General features: G+C 45.0%; 1 protein-coding gene across 8 annotated transcripts in view; it reads right to left on the bottom strand.

The window, feature by feature from the left end:
• Positions 1-27,805, bottom strand: part of CC2D1B (coiled-coil and C2 domain containing 1B) — a 67,794-nt gene that overhangs the window by 23,119 nt on the left and 16,870 nt on the right. For 5 of the 8 annotated variants that reach the window (XR_013346878.1, XM_077824553.1, XM_077824551.1 and 2 more), the window contains exons 6-16: positions 25,246-25,380; positions 22,665-22,956; positions 21,899-22,023; positions 21,675-21,750; positions 19,945-20,055; positions 13,463-13,593; positions 10,917-10,989; positions 7,741-7,856; positions 6,716-6,920; positions 3,923-4,095; positions 3,249-3,374 (exon numbers count right to left, since the gene is read on the bottom strand). Coding sequence is in view for 7 of the 8 variants with exons in the window: in XM_077824553.1 (XP_077680679.1) it covers positions 3,249-3,374; positions 3,923-4,095; positions 6,716-6,920; positions 7,741-7,856; positions 10,917-10,989; positions 13,463-13,593; positions 19,945-20,055; positions 21,675-21,750; positions 21,899-22,023; positions 22,665-22,956; positions 25,246-25,380 (1,563 nt within the window). In the remaining variant the exon portion in view is untranslated. Of the gene's footprint in view, positions 1-3,248; positions 3,375-3,922; positions 4,096-6,715; positions 6,921-7,740; positions 7,857-10,916; positions 10,990-13,462; positions 13,594-19,944; positions 20,056-21,674; positions 21,751-21,898; positions 22,024-22,664; positions 22,957-25,245; positions 25,381-26,809; positions 26,833-27,805 lie in introns of those variants that run through there. The other 3 variants (XM_077824554.1, XM_077824552.1, XM_077824555.1) reach the window with 3 other exon arrangements.

Below are 27,805 nucleotides of genomic sequence, written 5' to 3'. Positions count from 1 at the left end.
TGCCGGCGGTAGTTCAACCTCTTAAAGGTGAGAGACCGATGGAGAAGGGAGAGGTGTAGGTCTCCGTTCATGCTCCCTGGTAGGGTTCCCGAACTGTGCCCTGTACACGGCCCAAGGGTCATAATACGGCCAGTTCGGTGGGAGTGTCACATGTGGCTGCATCCATAGTGGCCACTGCCAGGCTTGAGGACCAGCGGGAGATTGTGCATAGTGAGGATGGGCAGGTGCAAGTTACCCTGTAGTCAAGCGAACAATAGAGCCCTGGCCTCTTCCTCATTACTAGGGAAGGGAGGTGCCATTCTTGGTGGAGAGAGGGAGGAGCAGCATGAGTCTGGAGAGGAAGGTGGAAGTGGGGGTGGTCACACTGCATAAGAGGAGACTCAAGAGTGTCAGAGACCAACAGGTGCGTCGGGTATCTGAATTCTTGTGGAGGGGGAAGAAGCATCATCGCTGCTGATGGAAGACGCGGTGCCGAAGGAAAGCGTATGTCCCTGAGACACTGGTAGATGGCGCTGGAGGCTAGGCCAGTAACACTGGTTTGCTCGGTGCTACTGACTAGATCGGTGCCAACAATTTTGCTAGTGCCGACGTCTTACTTGGTGCCTAGAGCATTGTCGGTGCCAAAAACGCCGTTGTTGCAGCAGCTCCTGAGGGCGGCTCGGCTTGGTCCCCCTAGAGCTGGGAAATGGTGCCAAGGGCTGTAGTCTGCTCGGTTAAGACCGTTTAGACCATTTCTTTGAGCTGGAGGTACTCAGACGAGCACTGGGGCTATGTCCCCCATCAGATGAGTCTGGGTAACAGACCTCACCGGGGACAGTGTTCTGGTGGGCTGTGCCTCAGACTGTGAGGAGGAAACCCGTTTCCTGACATCCAAATGAGCAAGGGATGACTTTCTCTTCAGGGAACAGGGACAGTGAGGATTGGCAGATGACCTGGCAGAGCATGAAGGCCTCTCTGGGGAAGAGTCTGGGCCTGGGTTCAATGCCAGCGAAAGCAAATTCTCCATAAGGAAGAGTTTCAATCTAATGTCCTGGTCCCTTCTGGCCCTGGGTGTCAGGCCAGGGCAGTGGGAACACTTTTGTGGGACATGTCTGTGACGTTACACCCCACATTCTCCATAGAAATCTTGCTATCATATGAATATGGCGTAACTAAAATATGTTTTATGCAAGATGGGTGATGTGAGGTATCACTGAAAAGGTTATGATCTACTAAATGTGTTTATCCAATTTGTATGCACGTATCGTTTCTGTATATGACGTTAGGAGTATTGACTATGTAACAATTACAATTGTGTGTGTACTTGAGAATCGCCCACCAGACAGTAGGCAATCATCCTGAATGAGCCATTTAAGGACAATAGAATTTTGAAGATACTAATCTCCCACCTTCCAGAGGAGCTTCCTAAGATGTTGCTTTGACACAGCACGGTCATCTGATGATGTCACCTGGTACAGAATACCACTTTGGACACTGCTGGTACTTTTCCACTGGAAACAAAGGGTTCCTGCCTTATGTAAATTCTATTTAAGGCTGGGGAGTAAGGCAACCAGGACTCTTCTCCATTGCCTTCCCATACAAGAAGGAATATTGCTAAAAACACCTGAAGGGAAAGGCAGGGGCCGAGTCCAGGTTGAGATAGAGGTCCAGTCTGTAAAGAGAAATAACTGGACCTCTAAGCTACAGAAACTCTGCAACCAGCCTAAAACAACTTTTAGGGCAAGAAATTACATTTTGTAACCTATTTCTTGAGCATACTAAGCTTAATTTGCGTGTTTTGTTTTATTTGCTCATTAATCTGCTTTGTTCTGATGTTTGCTATCCCTTTACTCACTTAAAATTTACCTTTTGTAGTTAATAAACTTATTTTTGTTTTTATAAAACCCAGTTTGTACAATTCATACGCAAAAAGCTGTGCATCTCTCTCTCTCCACATTGAGGGAGGGGGCGATTTTTAGGAGTTTGCACTGTGCAGATCTCTCTATACAGAGCAAGACAATATTATTTTGGGCTTACACTCCAAAGGAGGTGTGCACAGGAGTGCTGAGTAAATCCCCAAGCTGAGTCTTTGCACACAGAACTGATTTCAGTCTGTGTCTGCAGCTGGGTTTGGCCTTATGTGTGTGTGTGTGTGTGTGTGCTAGAGAAGGTTTGAGGGCCTGGCACAGCTAGGACAGCGTGAGGAAACCCAGACTGGGTGGAACCAATGTAACCCCAAAACATCAGGTGGCACCCCGGATGGGGGGGGTTCAACCCATCAGTGTCCCTCTCCCAGACAGTGGACACACTGAGTGTGGCCAGCTGTTACAGGGAAGGCTGCCCAGCAAGAAATGCACCTCTTAAACCTGAGGTATCTGGGCATAAGGGTGGAGGGAAAGGCTTCCCAGTCGGGAAGGGCGGGAAGCAGGGAAAACCAGAAACTCAAACTATTAAAGAACTGTAAAGGTAAAGACAAAATAAATAATAATTAAAAACAAATTTTTTTTGATAGAAGAGGAAAGGAGAAGAAGAAGAAAACACTACACTGCTGCGAATTCCGTCCCAGACCAGAAGTGGTAAAGAGGGAACTGGGAGCGGTTGGATTGCACAGCACTATATATATGTCCCACGCACAGCGCAATGGGGGGAGGTGTGCACACGTGCAGTCCGATGGCACTGCTGATGAATATCTCTGATCCCAGACACAGAGGGTGCTGCCGCACCTACAAGTAGGGCACCCATAGGGACATCACTCAAAGAACACCTCCCAGTTTGTCTAAATCTCTGCAGGTGATTTCACCACCACCACCACCCACTTCTTTTTAAAAAAATACAAAACCAAATATAGCGTTTGCTTAGTTTCTACTGCCTTCTCTCACTTTTTCCTCTAATAGTTTTAGACATGGCATTCACCCAAGGATTAACTGTGCCCTAAGGATTAAGGCTAATGTTTTCAAACTTGGGTGTCCAAAATTAAGACACCTAAACCAATGGCAGCAGTGCACAGCACAAGGGCTCCCACTGACTTCAAATGGAAGTAACTGAAAACCAGGCCACTGATTTAGGTGCCTAACTATAAACACCATATTTGAAAATGCTTATATAAAATAGTATTTTTAAATAGGAGCTGAAAATCCTACCGAAACAATGATGGGATCATGATCACAGCAGCAGCAAAAGCCAAAGAAACACTATAAAGCATACAAAGCATTTCTTCCGTCACTGGATTCTTAACACATAATGATGTACTGAAAGGAAAAGGTAGTTACCTCATGCTGGTCCTTTAGCAGTTTTATAAGCTTAGCGTACACCTCTTCTACCTTCTGAGAGAGTTTGACGTCGTCATGGTGGATGAAGATGAAGTCACTCTCGTCATCTGTAAGGGGTGATGGTAGCTGCACAATACCACACAACATGGCACATCAGAGCTCCTTGCAGGAACATGGAAGCAGAACAAAAGCAGCAAGAGGGGATGGGAGAAGTGTGAGCAGAACAGGGAAGGTGGGTGCGGACAGTGGTAAAGGGATATGGCATATCTCACTCTAGGTCACTGGTTCCAAGACATCTGTTAGTTGCCGCCATGTGATGACTGCCCATGCAATACGAACTGGTGGTCTCAGCTCAGCTGTTAAGATTACAGTTATTTGTCTCACAGTGGCATCTTTGAGGCCAGGGAGCAAATGGGTCATGGAGCCTAAACTCCCCCACAGAGGTGGTTCTGCCAGGCCAGGATCAGGCACTTTGGGGCTATAGGGGAGGAGTAGGAAGAACAGCACTATGACTGGAGCATTGCCTGTTTTGTAGCTATCTGGCACCTTTCACCAGCACTAAATTCACATGAGAAACATTAAGTTTTAAAGCATTCTTAGATTTATGCAAGCAACAGGACATTTGAGATGCCCAAGGAGCAAAGCAGAACACTTTGTTTATAGTCTTTACTAACCTTGGAAATATCAACAGATTTGCCACTTTTTGCCAGCTCAATCTTTGGGTCCAAGTTCTTTGCTGTCTTGAGATACAGTTTGGCTTGTTCAAGGTCATTCTTCTGCTTTGCTTTGATCGCTGCCTTCAAGTATTGTTTCTTCCTGTTCTCTAGAAATTCCAGTTGTTCACTTGCTAAAAAGGAACAGCTATATAAAACACTTATCCGACATAACCATGTCAATGCACCATGTTCATTTTGTTTGATTTATACCAAGGAAAGAGTCAAAGCCCAGGTACCAGCTGAAAACACTTGCCTGTGTGTTTGATATGCAATAGTCACACCATGGGTAGTTCCATTTGTACACTAGTACAAAAATACTCATTTCCTTTTCTATGGCACCTTCCATCAAGGAATCCTAAGGCAATCTACAAACCAACAAACTTTTATTTAAAGCACTACAATAAACCTGTGAGATAGATACAAATTATGTCCCCATTTTACAGAAGGGGAAACAGGTTAAATGACTCGTGGAAGGTTACTGAAGAGCTGTGAAAGTCAGCTGCAGAAATGGATTTAAAACTTGAGCTGACTCCCAGTTCCATGTTCTATCTTCTAAAAAACACCTGATAATTGAATGATTCGTTATCTGTATATGTGCACGCAATATATTGTGTACTTTCTTTATACACATACTTTTTTTTTTCTCTCAACTTACCAGAAAAAGCAAACACATTGACCTCAATGACAAAAGAGCAATTACTTCATTGGAAGGCACACCGAGACCACAACCATCATAGCTCATCCCCTCTTCCTGCCCTTTTTATACCCCACTGTTACTACTTCTTGGGTCACCTCCCACCCATCCCTGAACAGCTGGTACAGTTTTAAGACTCAGAAAGGATTGATTTACATCATCCATGCACCAAATCCTACTTTCTCCATACTTTTCTTGGTATAGAAGGAAGAAGCGTGCAGTGGGTTGACTACCTCTGTTTCCCTAGATTCTTATACTGTGCTCACCTATTGCAGTATCCAAATGCAATTACACAAGCTATGCACTTGCAGGAGGTAGTTTTCTCACCATACAAATACACAGAGTAGGCTGATAGCACTATTAACAGCAGAAAGAATATACTGACTTTTAGTCCCATCTTCACAGTGGAGCTGACAGCATCACTGTTGTGTGCAATTTGACCAGTCATCCAAATCCAAACCGATCAGACAATGTTGCTTGCCCTGGTTTTAACTGAGTCAAAGCAGCCAGAACACAGTTTGCTCAGTGGGGTTTAGAGAAGAAAAACATATCTTCATGCAGGCTCTGCAGAGAGTGGACTGAGCAAAACCTTGCTATCCCTCTGCACCCCCACCTTTCATAGTGGGTGCCTTTGCATTGCAGGCCTTAAATGAAGCTGCCTTTTCCAAATGCATCATCCTGCAAGAGGAGAAGAGACATACCAGCTCGGGGATGCTCCAGCTTTACTCCACTGAAGGTTTCTTTGGTATGGGAGCCTAAAGCCAGTTAATATACATAGCAAGATAAGCATGGCATGGTGTCACATCATCTCTGACATGTGAAGTATGGCACTGTATGACTTTGGGGGCCACACTTGGCTTGTGCAGGGCACACGTTGGTTACCCTGATCTAGTTCTACCAAAGCAAGATACTGGCACCTCCTGCAGGGTGAATCTGTCCAGGCTCCTGGTACTCTTTTTTACTTTAGAACAATTAGAGCACTGAGGAGAGACTTGTGGGCACACGCTACATAACAACAGTCAGCTGGGCTGAAGAGACCAGGTATTATCTTAATATTTTAATGAAAGGGAGAGGCGCCTCAATTCCATAACTGACAAATTACATCTGAGGTACTCCATTTATACATTTAAATGATCATTAACATCGCAGCTGTAGCAGCAAAAATGGGGAAGCCAAATCTAAAGCAGATTCACAGATTTTAAGGCTTGGGAGACCATACATACTGATAATCTAGCCTGATCTCCTGCATAACACATGCCACAGAATTTCACTCAGAAGAGAGGATGGTGTGAGCTAGTCACTATGGCATTCAGAAACACATCCTCACTCTCAAAAAGTTCTCCATTACACAAGTGGCAAGAGGGGCTCTGTGAAAGTTGTGCTTTGGTTTGAAGAATCTTCCAAAAGTAGAATGAGAAAAGACGACTAGGCTTATGGTTAAGGCTCACTATTGGCAATCAAGAAGCCTGGATCCCATTCCCAGTAAGCCACAAGCTTACTGTGCAGCTTTCGGCATGTCAAAACTTAACCACTTTGCCTCTGTTTCCCCAACAGTAAAATGAATATTGTACAGACAGGTATTTACTGACCTGACAGAAAGGTAATAAGGATTAATTCTTTACAGTTTGTGAGCCACTCTGAAATCTTCAAATGGGAAGAAGTAGAGAAATACTATGTATTGGCCACTGTGAGACACAACACTACACTCAATCAGCCAGCTGTCTGGACTAGCAAGCTCAACAAGCTTTTGTGAATTCATTTTGAGTTCCATAGTCAACAGGGATGCCTCAGCTAAGCATTATGAATCAATAAATTTACTGCATCAGAATTAATGAACCCATCCATCTTTCTAGTCACTACTTTGCCTCCTGGAAACAACACTGCATAAGTGATTCGGATCTGCCCCGCAACAAGCACATGGAGTGGTGCTCCTGTTGAAGTGAACCAGAGTCACACGTTCACGTCTACAGGCCGTATTTTTTCCTAAAACTCGACGAAAACATTAAGAATATTTGGTCCAAATTGATTGGTGGGAGTGACCATCTCTTCATCCTTACCAGCTAAAGGGAGATGGTCGTTCGATACAGCTTTGCCTGGTTCTCTTACAGGGGTGGATGGCGACATGGCTTTTTTCACACTCTCAGAAGAGTGCTCTTCCTGGGCTACAGCAGATGGCACCATAATTGGCTTTACAACTTGTGTTGGCTTCTGAGGCAGCTGAGCAGGCTTTTTGGCAACAGGGGCCTGTGTGGGAGATTCACTCTAGCATGGCAAAAGGAACTAAATGTTAAACACATAAAATCTAATACAAGGCTCCAGCAACTCAAAATATTAATGGCACAGTCCACTGTATCAGACTTCTGCTGATACACTGAGAGTAGCAAAGGACCCGAGCCAGACACTTTAACTCAGTCTAAAAGTGATGTCATGCCAGGTTTGGCTGCTTGCTTGGACAAGAAACAGATTAAACATGGTGCTAATTCGGAAGAGAGGCAAAGAAAGGCAGGAACAGAAAATTGTCAAGATAGTTTTCATCATCTAAAATTGCACTCCACTTGAAAATATGAAACACGTTGGTCAGTAACAACCTGAGTGGAAAGAACCAACCCAAAATCTTATGGTAGGTGTAGATTGCTAGACAGCATGTAAACGCCATATAAAATTCTGAGCCACCAGGAGGCCACTTTTGAGTGCTAAAGGGCTGTACAGGTGGAATAGCTACCACAGAGGCAGTTGTTTTGAAGACAAAACCCACATTTAAACAGATACAGGGAAACAGATATAAGGAAAAAAGGCAAGCCAAATTATAGCCCTATAAATCCCTTTAAAACAATTCAAGGTCTTTCATGTAGGATGAACTCTTTGCAATTCTCACCTCATCAAAAGATCTCACCTTTACACTCCCAGCTGATTCTTACTGTCCCCCTACCCCAACAGACCAGAATCCTGTACTGTTCCAGCTTCCAGAAGAAAGGTATTTTATTGCAATACCACACCCAGCTGGAAATCCAATAGCTTCTTCTCCACACAAAAGAAGATATGTTTTTAAAAAAAATTAGACATATTGGTAAGTAATTCAAACCTCCACCTCTTCATCTTCTTTCTCCTCCATGTTAGCCAGATGGTTGGCGCTTTCCAGCACGGCAGCTATTGTACTGTTGCCATCTGTGGGTGTCACACCGGGAATGGGGGGGAATCCTGAGGAAGAAGGAGCTATGGTTCAAAACAACCAAATGAAACAAACCCTAAATTCTGTAACTTTTGCCCTTTCCAGGGATGTAAGTCTTTCTCTCTGTCATCATCCCTTCAGGATCAGTGCTTGGAAAAGCTCAACAGTTCTGAAAGTATTTATCATCATCCACCAATTTAACCCCTGGGAAAGTCTTTCCCACATAACTTTAGAAGTCAATGCCTCATGAATCACAAAAGGCAGAGACAAAGGCTATGCACTATCTGAAAACTGATATTTTCACTTTCCCAGTGGTATTACACATTCCTAACAATGATATTTCACAAACTATTGGACTGTTAGACATGCACCGATTTCTCAGTTTAGCTGCTTTTTTGACACAGGATTAAGCCTAAATAGCCAATCCTGATTTGTGTAATCTTCAATGCCTGTTACGCCTTGTTTCCCCAATAACTATTACTGTGTGCGCTCCACTGGAACATCATAGCAATTCTACATCCCTCTGCAGCTCAGCAGTTTCAGCAAGAGCAGCACCACAGTAGTTAAGAAATGTTAAACCCATTACAATTCTTTTGACCATTTTCTGTCCTTTTGAAGGGGAGTGAATGGCTTTGATAATGGGAGACAGTCTTTAATTTCTAAGGTGTCTTGTCTACACTGCCACTTACAGCGCTGAAACTTTCGTAACTCGGGGTGTGAAAAAACATCCCCCTGAGGGATGCAAGTTTCAGCACTGTAAAATGGCAGTGTAGATAGTGCTGCTGCACTCCCAGCACTGGTAGCTATTCCTCTCATGGAGGTGGTTTCATTACAGCACTGGGAGAGCTCTCTAGTCACCAGTTCAAATCCAGCCTGGGTCAGTAGTGACCAGAGTTACCACTATAAGATAGCTGCTTGGTGGCATTCACATTGCTAAAACCATCCTTGTTAGTAGTCTCAGCAACCAGGCCAAGGACGGTCTGTGACCGAACTGCTCTCACCCCAGAGATGGCTACTCCAGGGGAGAGGGCAGGTTTGAGGTATACTGCAGAGCAGCCTGTGCAGCACCTGATCCATGACTAAACAGAGGATTTCTGTCTCTAAAGCTGATGTCATGTCTGGCCCCTTTCAAAGTTCAGATGCAGTGAAATGAACACAAATATCCCCCAGACCTAACACAACATTGCTGGTTTCAGTGGGTGTTCATGTGTAAGTCACATATGCCCTTAAAAACCTGGTTTGAAAAATATTTACATAGCCAAGATGCGTGAAGAAGTTTAGGAATTATGTTACTTTCCCACTGGTTTATAGACACAGCAGTTTCTCCTTAAAGGCACTGACATTTAACAGGAAACAGGCCATGTTTTACAAGTTGTGGTTGTTTGTGTTTTTTTAAACACATTAAACCATCACAGCCACCTAAAAAACTTGGCACAGGGATTAAAATAGGTTACCGTGCCACGTACATCCCCTGGAAAAAGAGAGCTGGGCATGGTGATCGAAGGAGTGATATGGTGTTCAGATACAGTGATGAACATGGCAGGATATGGAATTGCCAGGATAGAGGACATAGAACAGCTGAAGTTAGAGACAGAGAATTCCTATTAGGCCCTCTTATCCATCCCCTTATGAATGCAGGATCATTCCTTACAGTATAGAAAACAGAAAAAAGGAAGTGTGGCTAGTTCTGAGTTCTATTCCTGGCCCTCACTGACTTTTAACGTGACCACGCTGGGTCACTTTGCCTCTTTGTGCCTTAATTTCCCCAACTGACCTTGGGGAACAACAACACTGAGCTTCCTCATAGGTATGGCCCTACCAAATTTACGTACATGAAAAATGCATCATGGACCATGAAATCTTGTCTCCCACCATGAAATCTGGTCTTTTGTGTGCTTTTACCCTATACTATAGAGATTTCATGAGGGAGGCCAGTGTTTCTCAAATTGGGGGTCCTGACCCAAAAGGGAGCTAAAGGGGGGGCTGCAAGGCTATTCTAGGGGGGTCACGGTATTGCCACCCTGACTTCTGCACTGCCTTCAGAGCTGGGCAGCTGCAGAATGGCAGCTGTTGGCCAGGAGCCCAGATCTGAAGGCAGTGCCCCGCCGGCAGCAGAACAGAAGTAAGCGTGGCAATACCATATGATGTCACCCTCACTTCTGCACTGCTGCCTTCAGAGCTGGATGGCTCGACAATGGTAGCTGCTGACTGAGGGACCAGCTCAGCAGGCAGCAGCGCAGAAGTAAGGGTAGCAATACCACACGAGGCCATCCTTCCTTCTGTGCTGCTGCCGGCAGCTGCTTTGCCTTCAGAGCTGGGCTCCTGGCCAGCAGCCACTGCTTTCCTGCTGCCCAACTCTGAAGGCAGCACCACCACAGAGAGCAACAGCAGAAGTAAGGTTAGCAGTAGTGCAATGCTCCCTACAATAACCTCGTGAAACCCCCACAACTCCTTTTTGGGTCAGGACCCCTACAATTACAACACCGTGAAATTGCAGATTTAAATAGCTGAAATCATGAAATTTACAATTTTTAAAATCCTATGACCATGAAATTGACCAAAATGGACAGTGAATTTGGTAGGACCCTACTCACAGGGGTGCTGCAAGGTATATTTAATAGGTGTAAATAGACTTATGCCTACTGTAGAACTGGAAATTACCTGCTAGAACATCTCCAGAGATTTCACAATTCCCTGCAAATAAACTAAAGAGCAAATATTCCCAGTGCTTCCCCTCCCCCAGACTGGGCTGGCGGATGGGGCAGGGAGTGACCACTCAAGAGCTTGCATATTGTTAAATCATGCTCTCCAACTTGTCTGAGTAGGACCAGCTGGAGCACTGTTCAAATGTTCACACTTCCTTACAGACAAGGTCAATAGCCAAGAATATGCAACCATGTGAAAAAGTTAAGCGTAATAAGCAGTTCTACAGTGTATTCTTCAGTGCTGTCATTCAGCGAAGCCAGTCTTCCCACTGTGAAGCAGGAGGAGGAGCTCAATGGGCTTCTGAAACAATACTACCAGAAGTCCTCTGGGTCCTAACAAATAAGGGAAATGTTGGTGATAGGGTGTTTCATATACACACTTACCAGGGGGAACTGGTAATTCAGCAAAATTCACTTTTCTCCCTGCTTTATGGGTTCTTATGGCATCTTGGTATTGCTGTAATCAGAGATGCTGGTTAGGCATAGGCTGGACTTGGCTATTGTTAAGTTAGCAGTCATTTCATGCTCAAACTAGGAGAAACACTGATGCAGAATGTAAGGTGCTTTGCTATAAAGTCACATGCTGCTTTCCAAGTTCTTTGTGCACTGCAGGTTTTCTATACAAATATGAATCTTTGCTGAACTTGTTGCCAGGACCGGCATGGGCCTTGAAGGGCTGCAGAAATCACAAATGCAGACAGTGAGCAAAATAAGTGTCTCTCTCATCTTTCTTCCTAGTGGCCTCTCCACTCCCTAGACCAGTGGTCCCCAAACTGTGGGGCTGTCAGGGTTCCCTCCCCACTCTGAACTCTAGGGTACAGATGTGGGGACCCGCATGAAAGACCCCCTAAGCTTATTTCTACCAGCTTAGGTTAAAAATTTCCCCAAGGCACAAATCCTTCCTTGTCCTCGGATGAGTACTGCTGCCACCACCAAGTGAGTTAGACAAAGATTCAGGAAAAGGACCACTTGGAGTTCCTGTTTCCCCAAAATGTTCCCCCAAGCCCCTTCACCCCCTTTCCTGGGGAGGCTTGAGAATAATCTACCAACCAGATAGGTAAACAAGGTGAGCACAGACCAGACCCTTGGGTTTTTAGGACACTAAAACCCAATCAGATTCTTAAAAAAACAGAACTTTATTATAAAGAAAAAAAAGTTAAAGAAGCACTTCTGTAAAATCATGATGAAAGGTATTTTACAGGGTAATAAGACTTAAAACACAGAGGATTCCCACCTAGGCAAAACTTCAAAGTTACAAAAAACAGGGATAAACCTCCCTCTTAGCATAGGGAAAATTCACAAGCTAAAACAAAAGATAATCTAATGCATTCCTTGCTATTACTTACTATTTCTGTAATATTAGATGTAACATTTCAGTAGGAGCTGGATTACTTGCTTGGTCTCTCTCTGTCTCGAACACACAGAGAGCACAAAACAAAGCCTTCCACCTGCCCCAGATTTGAAAGTATCTTCTTTCCCCATTGGTCCTTCTGGTCAGGTGCCAACTACGTTAATTGAACTGATTAACCCCTTACAGGTAAGGGGATTCTGTATCTCTGGCAAAGAGGGATTTTATTTTACTGTATACATAAAGGTTGTTATCCTTCCCTTTATATTTATGACAGAGGCGCACCCTGAACATTCAGGGGGGTGCACAGGGGGCCCAGGTCAGTCCCCATGTTGGGGGCAGGGAAGCAGTGCCCCTCAGCTCTGCTCCTGCCCCCACCCCCCAAGCTGCATCCCTGTCCCCCAGTCGCGGCCCTGCTCCACCCTCATTCCGAATGGCCCTCTCTGTCTCCTGGCCAGCTCCACCTCCTAGCCCCAGCTCCTCCCCCATCCCCAGTTCTGCCCTCATTCCCTCTCTGCCTCCAGGTCAGCTCCACCTCTAGCCTCAGCTCCTCCCCCACATCCCCAGCTCTGCCTTCAGCCCAAGCTCCTCTGCTGAGGAAGCCTTGACTGTGCAGTAATGGAGCAGTGTCCGCAAAGAGATTCCATTATTGGTCAGGGGGCATGACAGTAACTGCCCAAGGCAATGAGCCTTTTCCTCACACTCCACCAGTAAACAAACAAAAGACATTTCTCTGCGGAAGCGTGTCCGCAAAAAACCTCAGAACTCCAGGGACTGGATAATCAGAGAGAATTTTTCAGACTAGTCTTTTTTTTGTGAGCCTCCAGTTCTGCACTAATGATTGTACCCACAACAGAGGTCCCTTAGATGTCTATGTCCCTGTGTTCAAGCCCACAGAAATGGAGGAATAGTGTCTGAGTACCCAACCTTTAACATCCCTCAATTTCAACAAGTTCACACATTAATTGCTTGTGTCCCACGGAGCCTAGTACAAATTGCTTGATACACATTAGACACCATCCCATGAAAACCATTTAGGGGACTGGTACTTCCGCCTTCTGCAGTGGCACACAAGAAACAGCATCAAAGAGGTTACACTGTATTGAAAGTCTATTATGCAGCCAGAAGGGATGGCTGAGGAGTCTAAACATTATGTTTTAAAGATCCACTCCTCCTCAGACTCCAGTCAGTTATGTCAGCACTACATTCTATAGGCAGTTTCAGTTCCCATCCAGAGAATTCCTGCCTTGTAAAGACCAAGGTTCTACATGGAGGAGTAAAATGCCATATCCATGTAGGGGTTTGCACAAGTGTCTTTGGACAAAAGGTCTCCATCCCCCCACTGCTCTGCCTTGAAGCACTGAATTTCAATGGGGTTGTATATGCACAGTTTATAGAATATTTCATTGATAGAGGTGCTGTGCAGGAAGGAGCAGAAGGTTAACTATTTTAGCTCATTCCAGCTGGCCGGACAACATACATAAATGATTTCAAATACTTTAATGCTTTGCTAGCCAGCTCCAGAGGAATGAGCTCAAGCAGCTTTGCTGAAGCCAAGCTATTTACTGTGCTTCCCTTTTACCTTGGCTATCCTCTCATGCATCCTGCCTTTCCGATCATCCCCACTTGCTTTGGCCTGTGCTGCTGCAGATCTGTATTTCTCCAACCTCTGCTGCAAAGCTTCCAGCACAGTTTTCGGCTGCTGAGCAGACACTGAAATAATACAGACAATAAAATGCCACATGATTGAGACTTCAGAACATGTGCCAGCTGCCTCCATTCCCTGCCTTCCCCAACCTCCTGCAGAGCCATTGACACAGAACTGAAATCCTATCAAGGGCTACTTTTATTACATAAAAGCACCACAGAGCTTTATTACTAAGTGTTGTTAAACCTTTTTCTTCATAAAGGAGAAGTTATTCACTTGTGCAGTAACGATAGCTCTTTGAGATGTCTCCCCCATGGGTGCTCTACTGTAGGCGTAATTGCACCCCTGTGCTGCTGATTGGAGAATGTTGGTAGCAGTGGCCATAGGTCTGCACATGACTCTCTCTCCTCGTGCCCTGCAATGAGGCTAGCCAGCATGCACAAACTAACGCCCTTCAGCTCCTTCTCTACCACAGAGTCATTGATAAGTACTCTGAAGTAGAGGAGAGGCAGCTGGGTTGTGGAGCACCCACAGGGGGACAAATCTCGAAGAACCATTGTTACTGCACAAGGTGAGTAACAACTTCTTCTTTGAGCAGTGTTCCTGTAAGTGCTCCACTGTAGGTGACTCCTATGCAGTACCTGTATGGAGGGCTGGGACTTCAGAGTTGGGTCAGTTACAGATGACAGTACTGTGGAGCCAAAGATGACATTGGAGGCAGAGTCCGCAGTGATCACATAATGTTCTGCGAAGGTGTGGACTGATGTCCATGTCGCTACTCTACAGATCTCTGAGACATGGACATTCTTGGAGAACGCAACAGATGAGGAGATGACCTTGTGGAGTGTGTACAAATAGTATCTGGAGGGGTCATATTGCTAACTTGTCTGATATAGTTAAAGACCCACTTGGAAAGCCTTTAGGCTGATATTACCAAGCCGTTGGATCTTTCCGCAACAGAGAGGAAAAATCTGGGGGACTTCCTGAAGGCCTTCGTTCTGTCCAGGTGGAAGGCTAGGGCCCCTCTGACATCTCGGGTATGTAATACAGCCTCTCTGTTGTCTCAGTGAGGCTTAGGATAGAAGGTTGGAAGATGAATCAATTGGTTTATGTGAAACAGAGAGGTTACCTCAGGGATGAATTTTGGATGTGGTCTGAGCGTAACCTTGTCCCAAAACAATAAGATATAGGGGGGGACGTGCCATCAGAACTGCTATTTCTCCTATTCTCCTTCCTATCAGGAAGGCTGTTTTCACTGAGAGGTAAGTAAGCAAACAAGTGGCCATGGGTTCGAAGGGATGCCTGGTCACTCCTTTCAGTACCAAGTTTAAGTCCTATGTGGGACTGGGAAGCCAAGTTTGTGGAAAGAAGTTTACTATACCCTTGAGGAACCTTTTGGTGGTTGGGTATGACAGAACTGAGTACCCCTCTACTGGATGGTTAAAGGCTGTTAAAGCCACTAAGTGGACTCTACGACAGCTTATAGACAGCGCCAGTCTTTTTAGGGCCAGTGCATAATCTAAGATGTGTGGAAAGGTCATGGATGTCAGGGAAACATTTGTTGGAATGTACACCAAATCCAAAAGCTGGACCATTTTTGCAGTTAAGTACGCTGTGTTGAGGATTTTCTGCTGTTTAACAATACCTCTTGCACTTCCATTGAACAGGTGCTCTCTAGGTATTTGAACCAAGAAGGAGCCATGCCTTGAGGTGGGGAATCACCAGGTTGGGATGTAGAGTATGTTCTCTATTCTGTAAGAGGAGTCGCAGAGTGAGTGGGAGAGAGATTGGTGGGTGTGTTGCAAGCTGTGACATGTAAGGGTACCAGGTCTGTCTCAGCCACGAAGGAGCAATTAGACTGATATGTTCCCTTTCTTTTTATTTTCGGTAGGACCTTCGATAGCAGGGGAAAGAGAGGGAAGGCATAAAGGAGGTCCCTGTTTCAAGGGAGGAGGAGAGCATTGCCTAGGGAGTATTGTCCTATCCCTGCTCTGGAAGGGGTAGCTTGAACATTTCTTGCTCAGGGAAGTGGTGAACAAGTCTGTAGTCAGCATCCCGCAATGCCTGAATAGCTTGTGAAGTACTAATGAATCTAGTTCCCACTCGTGGTCATATGGGAATTTGTGACTAAGGCCATCCACCATCGAGTTCCGTGTACCTGGGAGGTAGGCCGCTGACAGCGTGACGTCGTGGGAGATACATCAGTTCCATAGTCTCATCGCTTCCTCACAGAGGGAAGGAGACCCAACTCTCCCTCATCAATTTATGTAGAACATACAGGCAACATTGTCTATTAATACTTTCATGTGTGACCATTTGATCAGCAGGAGGAAGTAGATACAGGTATTCCTGATCACGCTTAGCTTGAGGAGGTTGATGTGATATCTCAGTGGGTGACCATTTTCCTTGGGTTGTAAGGTCATTTAGATGTGTGCTCCACCCTATGAGCGATGCATCGGTGGCGAGAAGCAACAACGGAGTTTTTGCGCAAAGGGGATCCCTTTGCAAATGCTGGCTGGGTCTTTCCACTGGTGTAGGGAGATTTTGACCCTGGTGGGTAGTGACAGGGGTTTGTCTAGTCTGTTTCTGTTTGGTCGGTGAACTACATCTGAAGGCACCGCATGTGAAGTCTGGTGTGAGGTATTGCCACTGTGCCCGCTGCCATATGCCCTAAGAGTTGTAGAAAATGTCTGGCTAACATTCGTGGGGTGTTTCGAATGGTCTCTGTGAGTGTAGTCAGAGAGACCGACCTGTGCTGAGGTAGGAGGGCTCTGGCCTATAGTGTGTCAAGGTTGGCTCCTATAAACTCCAGGTGCTGCACTAGAGTGAGGGTTGATTTCTGAGCACTGATCTGCAGGCCCAGCTCTGTAAACAAGCGAATTGTGGTTTTGGTGATTCAGTGAGCCTCTTGGAGAGGCTGAGCTCTGAGGAGGCAATCGTCTAGGTAAGGGTAGATCACGATCCCTGGTGCATAAGTAGGTGGCCACTACTGAGAGAACCTTGGAAAATACTCTCGGGGCTGATGATAACCCAAAGGGGAGCACCATGTACTGGCCGTGGTCTTGTCCCAGAGTGAATCTAAGAAATCGTCTGAGAGTTGGTAGGATTGAGATGTGAAAACATGCATCCTGAAGATTGAGGGCTGAAAACCAGTCTCCCCATTCCAAAGCTGGAATGATGTTGCTAAAGTGACAATTTTGAATTTCTGAGCTGTGACAAACTTGTTGAGAGTGCTGAGGTCTAATATGGGTCTCCAGCCCCCCTTTTTCTGGGTATTAGGAAATACTGAGAATAGAACTCTCTGCCTCATGGATGTTGAGGTACCGTTTCTATGGCTCCCAACTGGAGGAGACTGTCTACCTCTTGTTGTAGAAAACTCTCGTGAGAAGGGTCCCTGAAGAGGGACAGGAAAAGGTGTTGTGGAGGGGGCAGAGAGGTAAAATGGAGAGCGTACCTATAGCCATCTCTAGGACCCATCAGTCTGATGTTATGTACTCCCAGGTGCTGCGGAAAGCTGCCAGATGGTGGCCAAATGGGTGCGTAGTGATGGTTGGTTGTAACAGTTGCAGAGAGTGGTTTGCTGGCACCTTGACCAACATATCAAAATTGGTGTTTGGACATGAATGGCTGGGACAAGGAAGATTGCTGACCATATGATTTATGTCTTGAGAATTTAATTTTCTTCCTCTGCAGCTTGTAGTATCATTTAGCTGGCTACTGGCATGTGAAAAGATTATGCTGGGGCTGCGGACTAAATTTCTTTTTTTGTCCCAATGTGTAGGTGCCCAGTGAATGGAGAGTGGCCCAAAAATTCTTCCAAGTGTGAAGGGAAGCATTGGTTTTCTCCGCGAAGAGCTTACTGCCCAGAAGATCTTCGACAGTTGCCTGCACCTCCTTTGTGAAACCCGACAAATGGAGCCAAGAGGCACGCTGCATCACCACTGCCATGGAGATGGATCTGGCTGCAGTATCGGCCCCGTTGAGGGCAGACTGTATAGTTATCTTTGCTTCTAGCTACCCCTCTTGAATAATGGCCTTAAATTGGTTGCGATGCGACTCGGGCAGCTGCTCAGTTAAATTGTTCAGTTTTGAGTAGTTTGTGGAATCATATTTCACCATGAGGGCTTGGTAGTTGGTGATTCAAAACTGAAGCGTGACTGAGGAGTACACCTTCCTTCCAAAGTGGTCCAGACGCTGCCAGTCCCTATCATGGGAGCGGACCTCATGTGGTATCGATGGCCACGAGAATTAATAGCATCCACCATGATGCAGTAGGGTAGAGGGTGGAAGAAGAGGAACTTTGTTTCTCTCACTGGGACACAGAACTTTTTGTGTGATCTCTTGCAATTCGGTGCAACTGATACTGGGGTCTACCATATGGTTCTCGCAGGGTCAAGAAGAGCCTCATTGATAGGGAGGGCAACTTTTGAGGAGGAAGATCAGAGGAGGATGTCCAGAAGCTTGTGGTGTGTGTCCTTGACCTCCTTCAGCAGTATCTGGAGAGAGTCAGCCACTCTCTTTGTGTGATCCTGGAATAGGCAAAAATTATCCAGCAAGGATTGTGAGGGAGGCATGACAGCCTCATCTGGGGAGGAGGAGGAGGATATAGTTTTTGGGGTCACTGCCTCCTCAGCCTCACACTCCTCCAGGACTTCTTCTGGGGGCTCCGGAGCCCTGGACACCGTGTCGAAGAAGTGCGTCTTGGGGACTCACGGGTGGGACTAGAAACCTGAGAAGCATGGGGGCAGTATGCAGCCCAGCAGTTCCAGTAGAGCCACTGGGGTGGCATGGAGCTCTGTGATGGCGCCCATGCATGGCCGTTTGAGGATGATGATAGTGGGGTCTTCTGAGGATATGCTTGGGGGCCCTGCTGGTATTGGGCACCCTAGGGGGCTTGGGAGGAGTACTAAAATATTCCCTCCTCCAGTTCACTATCCGAGTCCACACTAGAGATTGGTGGAACATGGCAAGGCAGCACGGAAGACTCCCATACTGGACGAAGGCTAGGTGTGGAGATCCTGGTACTGAAGAGAGGAGACTCGACTCTGGCACATCAGTTACACGGAGATCCCTCGAGCGCTGGAACTGTGGTGGTGCCAACCGGCTCAATGCCACTGGCAGTGCCAGAGGTGGATGGAGATATTGTCCACACCGGTTGTTCATGTACTGGTTGTTCAAGAAGCATTGTACCAATGGGGCATCATGGTACCAGTGGTGCCTTGGAGTGTTTGCTCCTGTCCTCCTTCTTAGGTATCACTGACTTGGTGCCTGTGCTAATTGAGTCTGTGGGCGTGTCAATGGCACCTGCCGCAATAGTCTTTCTTGAGCTGTGGATACTGGGCTTGGCCCATTTCAGTGCCGACAGTACTGAGGATACGAAGCATGCTGGGGATCGTTTGCAGCTAGCTTGCGGCTCACTGTGGGGACTTCCCACTCTTTTTTCAACTTATGAGAGCATCAGCGGCTGATTTCTTTACCCCATAGCCCTTGGATTTGCCCGGAGACTCTTGGCGTGTGTCTGGAGAAGGTCTGAGAGCCACCTCCATGAATATAATCTTCTGCCTCAGCTCTCTGTCCTTGCGAGACCGAGGTCTAAGATGCTGGCAGAGAGCACAATTTTAAGGGACATGTCCTTCACTGAGGCAACGAATGTACCGTGAGTGTGTGTCTGTGATGGTGATAGCCTCATTGCATGAGAGGCACTTCTTGAAGCCTGGAGAACCAGACATACCCCACTGGGGGAAGGGCCTCCAACAAGAAGGGTGGGAAGGAAAAAAAGTAAACCATATATATTTATTTATTTATTTTAGAAGATAAGGTAAAAAATAAAGAAACTACTACTAAAAATTAAGCTCTAGGCTGCAAAGAAAAGGATGAGATAAACGTCACTAACAGCTCTGTCTCTAGCAGGGGCGGTTGAGAAGCAACTGAGAGGGTTAGCCCATGTGCACTCGCTACCCTCATGGCAGGGCATGAGGAGAGACAGCACGTGTGTGGACCTAATGGATATTGCTACTGAAATTCTCCAATCAGTAGCTTAGGGATGCAAGTACACCTACAGGTTTCAGAGTAGCAGCCGTGTTAGTCTGTATTCACAAAAAGAAAAGGAGTACTTGTGGCACCTTAGAGACTAACCAATTTATTTGAGCATAAGCTTTTGTGAGCTACGAAAGCTTATGCTCAAATAAATTTGTTAGTCTCTAAGGTGCCACAAGTACTCCTTTTCTTTTTGCGAGTACACCTACAGCAGAACATCCTTAGAAACACTACTCATAGGAACACTACTCAAAGTAGAAAGACCATTTATTATGTACTGCCATTATCCATTCCAGTATTCATGTATAATTTGGATCAGCATCCAAATATCATATAAGAATATGACTTACTACAGAGAAGTCCTGCTTTACAAATCCTACCTGAGGCTTCATGGCCCTGAGGTTTGAAAGTTGTGAGGGGCTGGGAATTTTCAACGGGAACAGATGCCATCTGGTTTGATGGAGCCTGCGTCTTTTTCAGGCTTTCAAGATCTGTGAGGGAAGAGGCAATTTTCAAGTCTACATTAGGTAGGAATCTTTGGCATATAGGAGAGAATCTATGAACAATCTGGGTAATTTGCTAACAATTCTAGGACTTACGGCCAGAGAAGGATAGATAAATAACCCCACCTGTTAAGATATTCCAGCCCTGGCAGTGCTCAACACTGGATGCTTTAAAAGGCAATCTCCCACATCACCTCTCCAAATGTTGTATTTACTTATATAATATTATACTATGGGGAAAAATATTCCTCTGACCCCAGCCAGTGATCATTTTATGTCCTAAGGATTTATACCCCTTATAAAATGTTTATCCTAGCTAGTGTAACTACACTTTTTCATAATTAAAGCTATGTCCAATTATGTTTCTGAATCTTACTAAGCTGCCTCAACAACATCCTACATCCGTGAGTTCTACAGGTCAAGTGTTGGGGGAGTATTGTTTTTATCTAGTTTAAGTCTTCTGCAGGACTGGAATTTATTTTAACACCAATGTTTGTTCCAGGATCAGAAATTTCTACTAGTCCTAAAAGTATGGGTCATGGTCCATCCACATGTCTGTAACTGTCAGGTCATGTGATAGACTTTAAAAATGATACCATTCTGATTAGCATCTTGTCCTCCTCATTTCTCCTTCCACTAACCATTTTAGCTGCTGCTATCTCTGAATTTACAAGAATCAGAAAATTACACCTGATATCAACTGGAACCTGTAATTCCCAGAAGCGTGCAGATGAAGATTAAATCAGTGAATGAAGTCATTGAAGATGAAATCAGAATGTAGAAGTTTTAAAAGGAGAGGCACTCTATCTTACAACCTGTCACTTAAATCAGAGTTTCTATTACTCTAGTTTGTGGAGCAGCTTCTGTCACAATGGAAAAACATGTGTTATACTGCAAGGATTGATGTTTCCTGATAAGTGTAGGCTAGTCAAAAACATTCAGATTTCTACAGGCTTTTTTTTTTATTATTAAAGATGTTCAAAACACACCCTGCTCACAAGCTTCTCTGCATCCCTATGGTGCTTCGTATCTTTATTTGATGAGAATACAACTTATGACACCAGAATTGGAGACATCCAGCAGGAGAGAACCAAATCACAAAATGAACTAGACAGATTTAAGGGAAGGAAAGGGATGAAGAGGGTTGGAGGAAACAAAGAGAGAATCAGTTCTAAGAAATGTAAATTCCTATTTCCCAGGGTGGGGTGGGGTGTGTGAAAGACATACAAAATGGAGAAGGCATAATCAAGAAGCTACACCCACTGCACTACAGCAAGTTCAACACCATCTTGACTCCTTTATCTTACCCCAGTAATGCTATTTCACATAGCCATGAATTGGAGATGATGCAGGGAATGCGTGGAATCAGGACTGGGGGGCAGGGAAGATGTCCACAAGAGGATCTTTGGTCCACAATCTGGAGTCCAAAAACCACTGTCTTAAACCATTGGGAAGCTGGGATTCTCAGCACTCATTTCTAACCCAGATGGTTCAAAAGAGTGACTTTAAAATGGGCGCTGACCCTTCAGTTCACTATGCCCATTTGTTACTAGATAACAGGAGAGGCTTAAAAGGCAGCTCCATCTAAAAAACTCTTCTGCTCTTACCTTGTGGAGCTGGGGGCATATCCTGGAGGTCTACTGGCTGTCCACTATCCAGTGCTTCTAAGACCATTGTACATTTCTAAAACAAACAGAAAAACAAAGCCAAAGGAGACTTATCTTGTGTGTTCAGAAACAATCCATGATCATTTGGAGCAGCCATGTGAACACAGGGATCATTTGCCAGGATTCAGACCCCTAACACAGAAGCTTGGTTTGTGAAAACATACCTTGCCAGTCTTCATATATTCTTTTGCCTTCTCTAGATCTCCTTGCTGTTTGGCTTTCAGAGCTGCTAATTTATATTCTTTCTGTCTTGTAACCAGTAGTGTTCGTGTGCTCATGTTAAGGGAATCTACAGAAGAATGAAATCAAGACTTATACAGGCACCTGATATCTGCATCCTTTGACATTCTCATACATCCAAAGATTCATTATTTCCCTATTGCTTTCACTCACACATCCACATTATGTACAATAGCTTCTTTATCCAGGGGCATCCCCAGAAGTCCTGCCAACTATGGCAATTCCAGCAACAATGACTGAAAACACCACTGTGCAATTCCACAGTGCCTTTCATTAAGATCACAAAGCTCTTTACAAACAGTGAATTTTTCCTCACAGCTCCTCTGCAAGGCAGGGAAGCATTACCATCATTAATTGACCGAGGAAGTGAGGCAGAGAGACCACAATGAGAGACGTGAACAGACACCTCAGAAGAGGAAGGAACCTTTAGGATGTCTTCACCCTGTGACTATAGCACATCCTTAGAGTGAAATCTGGGAGTCAGGACTCCAAAGTTCTATTCCTGACTGCAACTGACTCAACTGTGTGACCCTGAGCAAGTCATGAACTCTGTGCCTCAGTATCCTATTTGTAAAGCACTTTGATACGCTCAAGTAAAAGGTGCTACAGAAGCGCAATGTATTATTGAATCATAACCTGGCTGGGAAGATGTGTGCTCCAAGGAAAAGCTGGCATGTTGAAATTACCTACCATCTTGTAATGTGGCACCCATTTCCAGGACAGAAATAGCAGCAGCATGACCTTGTAAAGAGGCTGGCCCCGGAGACAACTTTATATCATTGACAGGCTGTAGCTCATGGTCTGCAGGGGATTCCACTTTCTCCTTGGGTATTACTTTGTCTGGATCACCTAAATTTTCTGGCACAGCTCCTGTGGCTCGAGGCATATTAGCAGAGCTTCTCCCTGATGCTACAGGGGGTGGCATTTCTTCCTCATTAATCTTTTTGCCCTTCTTCATTGCAGCCAGCATAGTTTCCAGTGTCTAGCAAAAATTGAGGAGTGAAGTCAACAGGTACTGGCATTTCCATCACATACACAGCTTGTGTACAATCACCACAACTCAGCAAACTCATATCCTTATTTACAATAGGACCCACCATGTCATTCTTTATGGAGAGCTACTAGACATCTCTGCCCATTCATATTTCCTCCTCCTATTTTTTTTGGTCACATGGGAGTCTTAGCCCTGCTGAAACATGCCTGATTGACACAGCAACAGTTTTTCTCTATAGAGCAAGTAATACAAGCTTCCTCCATTCTACCCTGTCAGTATATCACAACATACATGATGGTAGAGGATCCTACCTCTAGGAATGAGAAGACAGGTCAGTCTCTATGGCCCAATCAATCTTTTGTGGCTCAGACTTCCAAAAGGTGAGCCATTCAGTGCCAACTATGGAACTAAATTTTGTAGTAAGTCTTGGTATATTTTAAACACAGCCTTTAGTGTGGTATCTTAGTGCAAGTGCAGATCTCTGTCCAGCAGATCTGGAATGAGATCACCAAATTAATTTCACATGGCCCAGGCAGCCATCAGATGGTAACAGACAAAACTGGATTTGAACCAGCTTTTGAAAGGTGAAAGGCCCCTGCTCTTATTTCCAAACTCATGAGCTACACAGTCCCCTTGCTAAGTAACAAAGCCCAATTTCAGCTGAATTCTTTAACCCAACACCAAACATTATCCCCATTATAGGGGCTACTTAACACCTAGGTTAGGCAACAAAGCCAAAAAAGTAACATGGACTTCACAGCAGAACATACATTTATGAGAAAGTCATGTGGAACTGTGTCAAAACAGCGTAATTAAAATCAAGATATATTACATCTACGATTTCCCTCCTACCCACTAGCCCAGTAACCCTGTCAAAGAAGGAAATTAGGTTGGTTTGGCATGATTTGACAAATCCATGCAGGCTATAACCCTATTATCATTCAGGTGCTTACAACATGATTGTTTAATAATTTGTTCCCGTATCTTTCCAGATGTTGAAGTCTGGCAGACTGGTCTTTAATTCCCTGGGTCCTCTTTGTTCCCCTGTTTAAAAAAAGATAGGTACTGTGTCTGCCCTTTTCCAGTTCTCTGGGACCTCACCCATCCTCCATGAGTTCTCAAAGTGCTAATGGTTCTGAGATTGCTTCAGATGGCTCCTTAAGTACCCTAGGATGAATTTCATCAGGCCTTGCGGACCTGAATAACTCTAACTTATCTAAATATTCCTTAGCCTGTTCCTTCCTAGTTTCGGCCTGCATTCCTTCTCTTTTGTTGAGTACCCGGTCACCATTAATCTTTTTAGTGAAGACTGAGCAAAATAGACATTAAACACCTCAGCCTTCTTGATGCCACCAGTTATGAGCACTCCTTCCCCACTAGATAGAGGGCCTACATTTTCCTTTGTCTTCCTCTTGTGCCTAATGTCATTTATAGAATGTCACCTTATTGCCTTGTATGACACTGTATGGAATATAAGTGACCATTTGTAATATTACTGATAGCAATATTATAAATAGGGTCCTACCAAATTCACGGTCCATTTTAGTCAATTTCACATTTATAGGATTTTAAAAATCATAAATTTCATGATTTCAGCTATTTAAATCTGAAATTTCACAGTGCTGTAATTGTAGGGGTCCTGATCCAAAAAGGAGGTGGTGGTGGTGGTGGGGGGGGAACGACAAGATTATTGTAAGGTGGGTTGCTGTACTGCTACCCTTACTTCTGCACTGCTGCTGGTGGCAGCACTGCCTTCAGAGCTGGGCAGCTGGAGAGTGCTGGCTGCTGGGCGGGAGCCCAGCTCTGAAGGCAGAGCCACCACCAGCAGCAGCACAGAAGTAAGGATAGCAGGGTATGGTATTGACATGCTTACTCCTGCGCTGCTGCCTGCTGATCTGGGCCCTCAGTCAGCAGCTCCTGCTCTCCGGCCACCCAGTTCTGAAGGTAGCGCAGAAGTAAGGGTGGCAATACCATGACCCCCCGCCCCCAATAACCTTGCAACCCCCCTGAAATTCCCTTTTGGGTCAGGGCTCCCAATTTGAGAAATGCTGGTCTCCCCCATAAAATCTGTATAGTACACGATAAAAACACACAAAAGATCAGACTTCACAGGAGACCAGATTTCAGGGTCCATGACGCGTTTTTCATGGTCGTGAATTTGGTAGGGCCGTAATTATAAAACTGCTATAAATCTTACAAAATATGCCATGTATCAGTGGAAAAGTTATGATTTGCTAAATATGACAATCATGTTTATATGTAATGAATCCAACATACCTTGAGGCCTCTTTCATACCGTCGTGCTTTGCCACTCTCATCTGCCTCCTTCGCATTAGAGATTGCTGCCTTATAGTTAGCGATTCTGTCCTCTATCATCTGCTGCAATTCACTGGAAACAGCAGGAGATGTGCTCTCCAAAAAAAAAAAAAAAGGGGGCGGGTGGGGGGGAGAAGAAGGCACATTATTTACTTTCCCAAACTACACATGCTTCACCTTACCACTGAAAAGTAAGTATATCCCTTCTGTACAAAGTAACACACGCACACAGACTGGGCTCAGGAATCAAGACAGCAGGGATGAAATGGAAAATTTCTCTGAAACAGAAGGGCACTTGTACTGCACTAATGTTTCCTGGATCCATCTCTGGGCTTCCTATCAAAGGAGCAATAGAGAGAATTGGGTGGAGTAGTTTAGGAAACTTACAGCCACAGGGTTACTGGAGACTGGGTGGTTAGAACTAAATGAGGGAGAACAGTGATGCCTCTCAGACATCATGTGTCCAGGTGGGCTGGGTGTTATTTTGGGGTGGGAATGTTTGTTTTCTTCACCATGTTAACTTTACACCTTTCCAGGATTCTCACAACTTGGCTTCAATACAAGATCTCCTCTTTCTACCTCCTCTTGTAAGCTGGAAAGTCTGCAGTCTGAGACTTGCCCAGTGAAACAAGCAACAAAAGTAAACACTTACCATTCACTACTTATAAGCACTGTGTTGTCAAATTGACCTGTCAGCTGCCTCCTGATGTAATTATTGCCATTATCTCTACACAGACCTACTCTTGCCCTATTTATTAATGTGCAGAATGCACGGAAGTCCTGAAATCTGTATTGTATGACAACAGAAGAAAAGCAACAACTGAACAAAGAACCTGCCTGGATAGACAAATTCAATAGAGAAACAGATTCTGAAATTCTACATAACTCAGCACCACTGACAGCCTGCTTAGGAGAGACCTCAGGATTAAAACAGCAACAGCTACTGCAGGTTAGGATTCAGATGCACTGATAAAAAGGTTCGGCGTGGGGCAGAGGGGCAAAAAACATTGGGATGGTAGATAGTTGGGATGCTGGAGATCAGGACTGAGGTTTCTGTGCGGGGTGTACAGTAGAGCCCTGCAACCTGAACTGCACCCAACGGACCCAACTATGGAGTATCAGGTCCAGGTAGGGTGGGAAAACAAACAGACCCTCTTGGTGTGGAACAGGCACAGGGCTAGTAGTCACCATCTCGCTGCTTATTTGACTATAGGATATTACAGGCCATGTGAGGGAGACAGTATGGTCTAGTGGACAGAGCTCTCAACTGAGACTCAGGAGACCTGGATGCCATTCCCAGCTCTGCCCCGGCCTGCTGGGTGATCTTGGGCAAGTCTTTTCCCCTCTCTGTGCCATCTGTAAAATGATAATCATACTGACCTCCATTGTAAAGCACTTTGAGATCTACTAATGAAGAGCACTATCCTTGCAACAAAGCCCGTTGCCAACTGTGCCCACATATCTATTCAGGGGACACCATCATAGGGCCTAATCACATCAGCCACACTATCAGAGGCTCATTCACCTGCACATCTACCAATGTGATATATGCCATCATGTGCCAGCAATGCCCCTCTGCCATGTACATTGGACAAACTGGACAGTCTCTACGTAAAAGAATAAATGGACACAAATCAGATGTCAAGAATTATAACATTCATAAACCAAAAAGTAAAGGAGTACTTGTGGCACTTTAGAGACTAACCAATTCATTTGAGCATAAGCTTTCGCGAGCTACAGCTCTCACGAAAGCTTATGCTCAAATAAATTGGTTAGTCTCTAAGGTGCCACAAGTACTCCTTTACTTTTTGCGAATACAGACTAACATGGCTGTTGCTCTGAAACCATTCGTAAACCAGTCAGAGAACACTTCAATCTCTCTGGACACACTATTTCTGATCTCAAAGTGACTATCCTTCAACAAAAAAACTTCGAAAACAGACTCTAACGAGAGACTGCTGAATTGGAATTAATTTGCAAATTGGATACAACTAACTTAGGCTTGAATAGAGACTGGGAGTGATTGAGTCATTACACTAAGTGAAACTATTTCCCCTTGTTTATTCCTCCTCTCCTCCTCCTCCCCTCCCCCCCCTCCTCAGAGGTTCTTGTTAACTCCTGGAAATGGCCCACCTTGATTATCACTTCAAAAGGTTTTCTCTCCCCCGACCCCACTCTCCTGCTGGTAATAGCTCATCTTAAGTGATCACTGTCCTTACAACGTATATTTTTTCATGGTCTATGTGTACATATAAAATCTCCTCACTGTACTTTCCACTTTATGCATCCAATGAAGTGAGCTGTAGCTCACAAAAGCTTATGCTCAAATAAATTGGTTAGTCTCTAAGGTGCCACAAGTCCTCCCTTTCTTTTTGCGAATGCAGACTAACACGGCTGCTACTCTGAAACCTATATAAGAACTAGGTATTACTACTATTATGTGTAGTGCAGCATAGCAGAACTACTTGCAGTTTCAAGACTCATAACAAGAATGCTACAAAGGGGATTAAGGAGCAATAGC

Source organism: Eretmochelys imbricata, chromosome 8 (genome assembly GCF_965152235.1).
Source record: "Eretmochelys imbricata isolate rEreImb1 chromosome 8, rEreImb1.hap1, whole genome shotgun sequence".
NCBI classification, from domain to species: Eukaryota; Metazoa; Chordata; order Testudines; family Cheloniidae; genus Eretmochelys; species Eretmochelys imbricata.
Note: the sequence above shows the minus strand (reverse complement) of the source record. Positions and strands in the feature narration are given on the sequence as shown.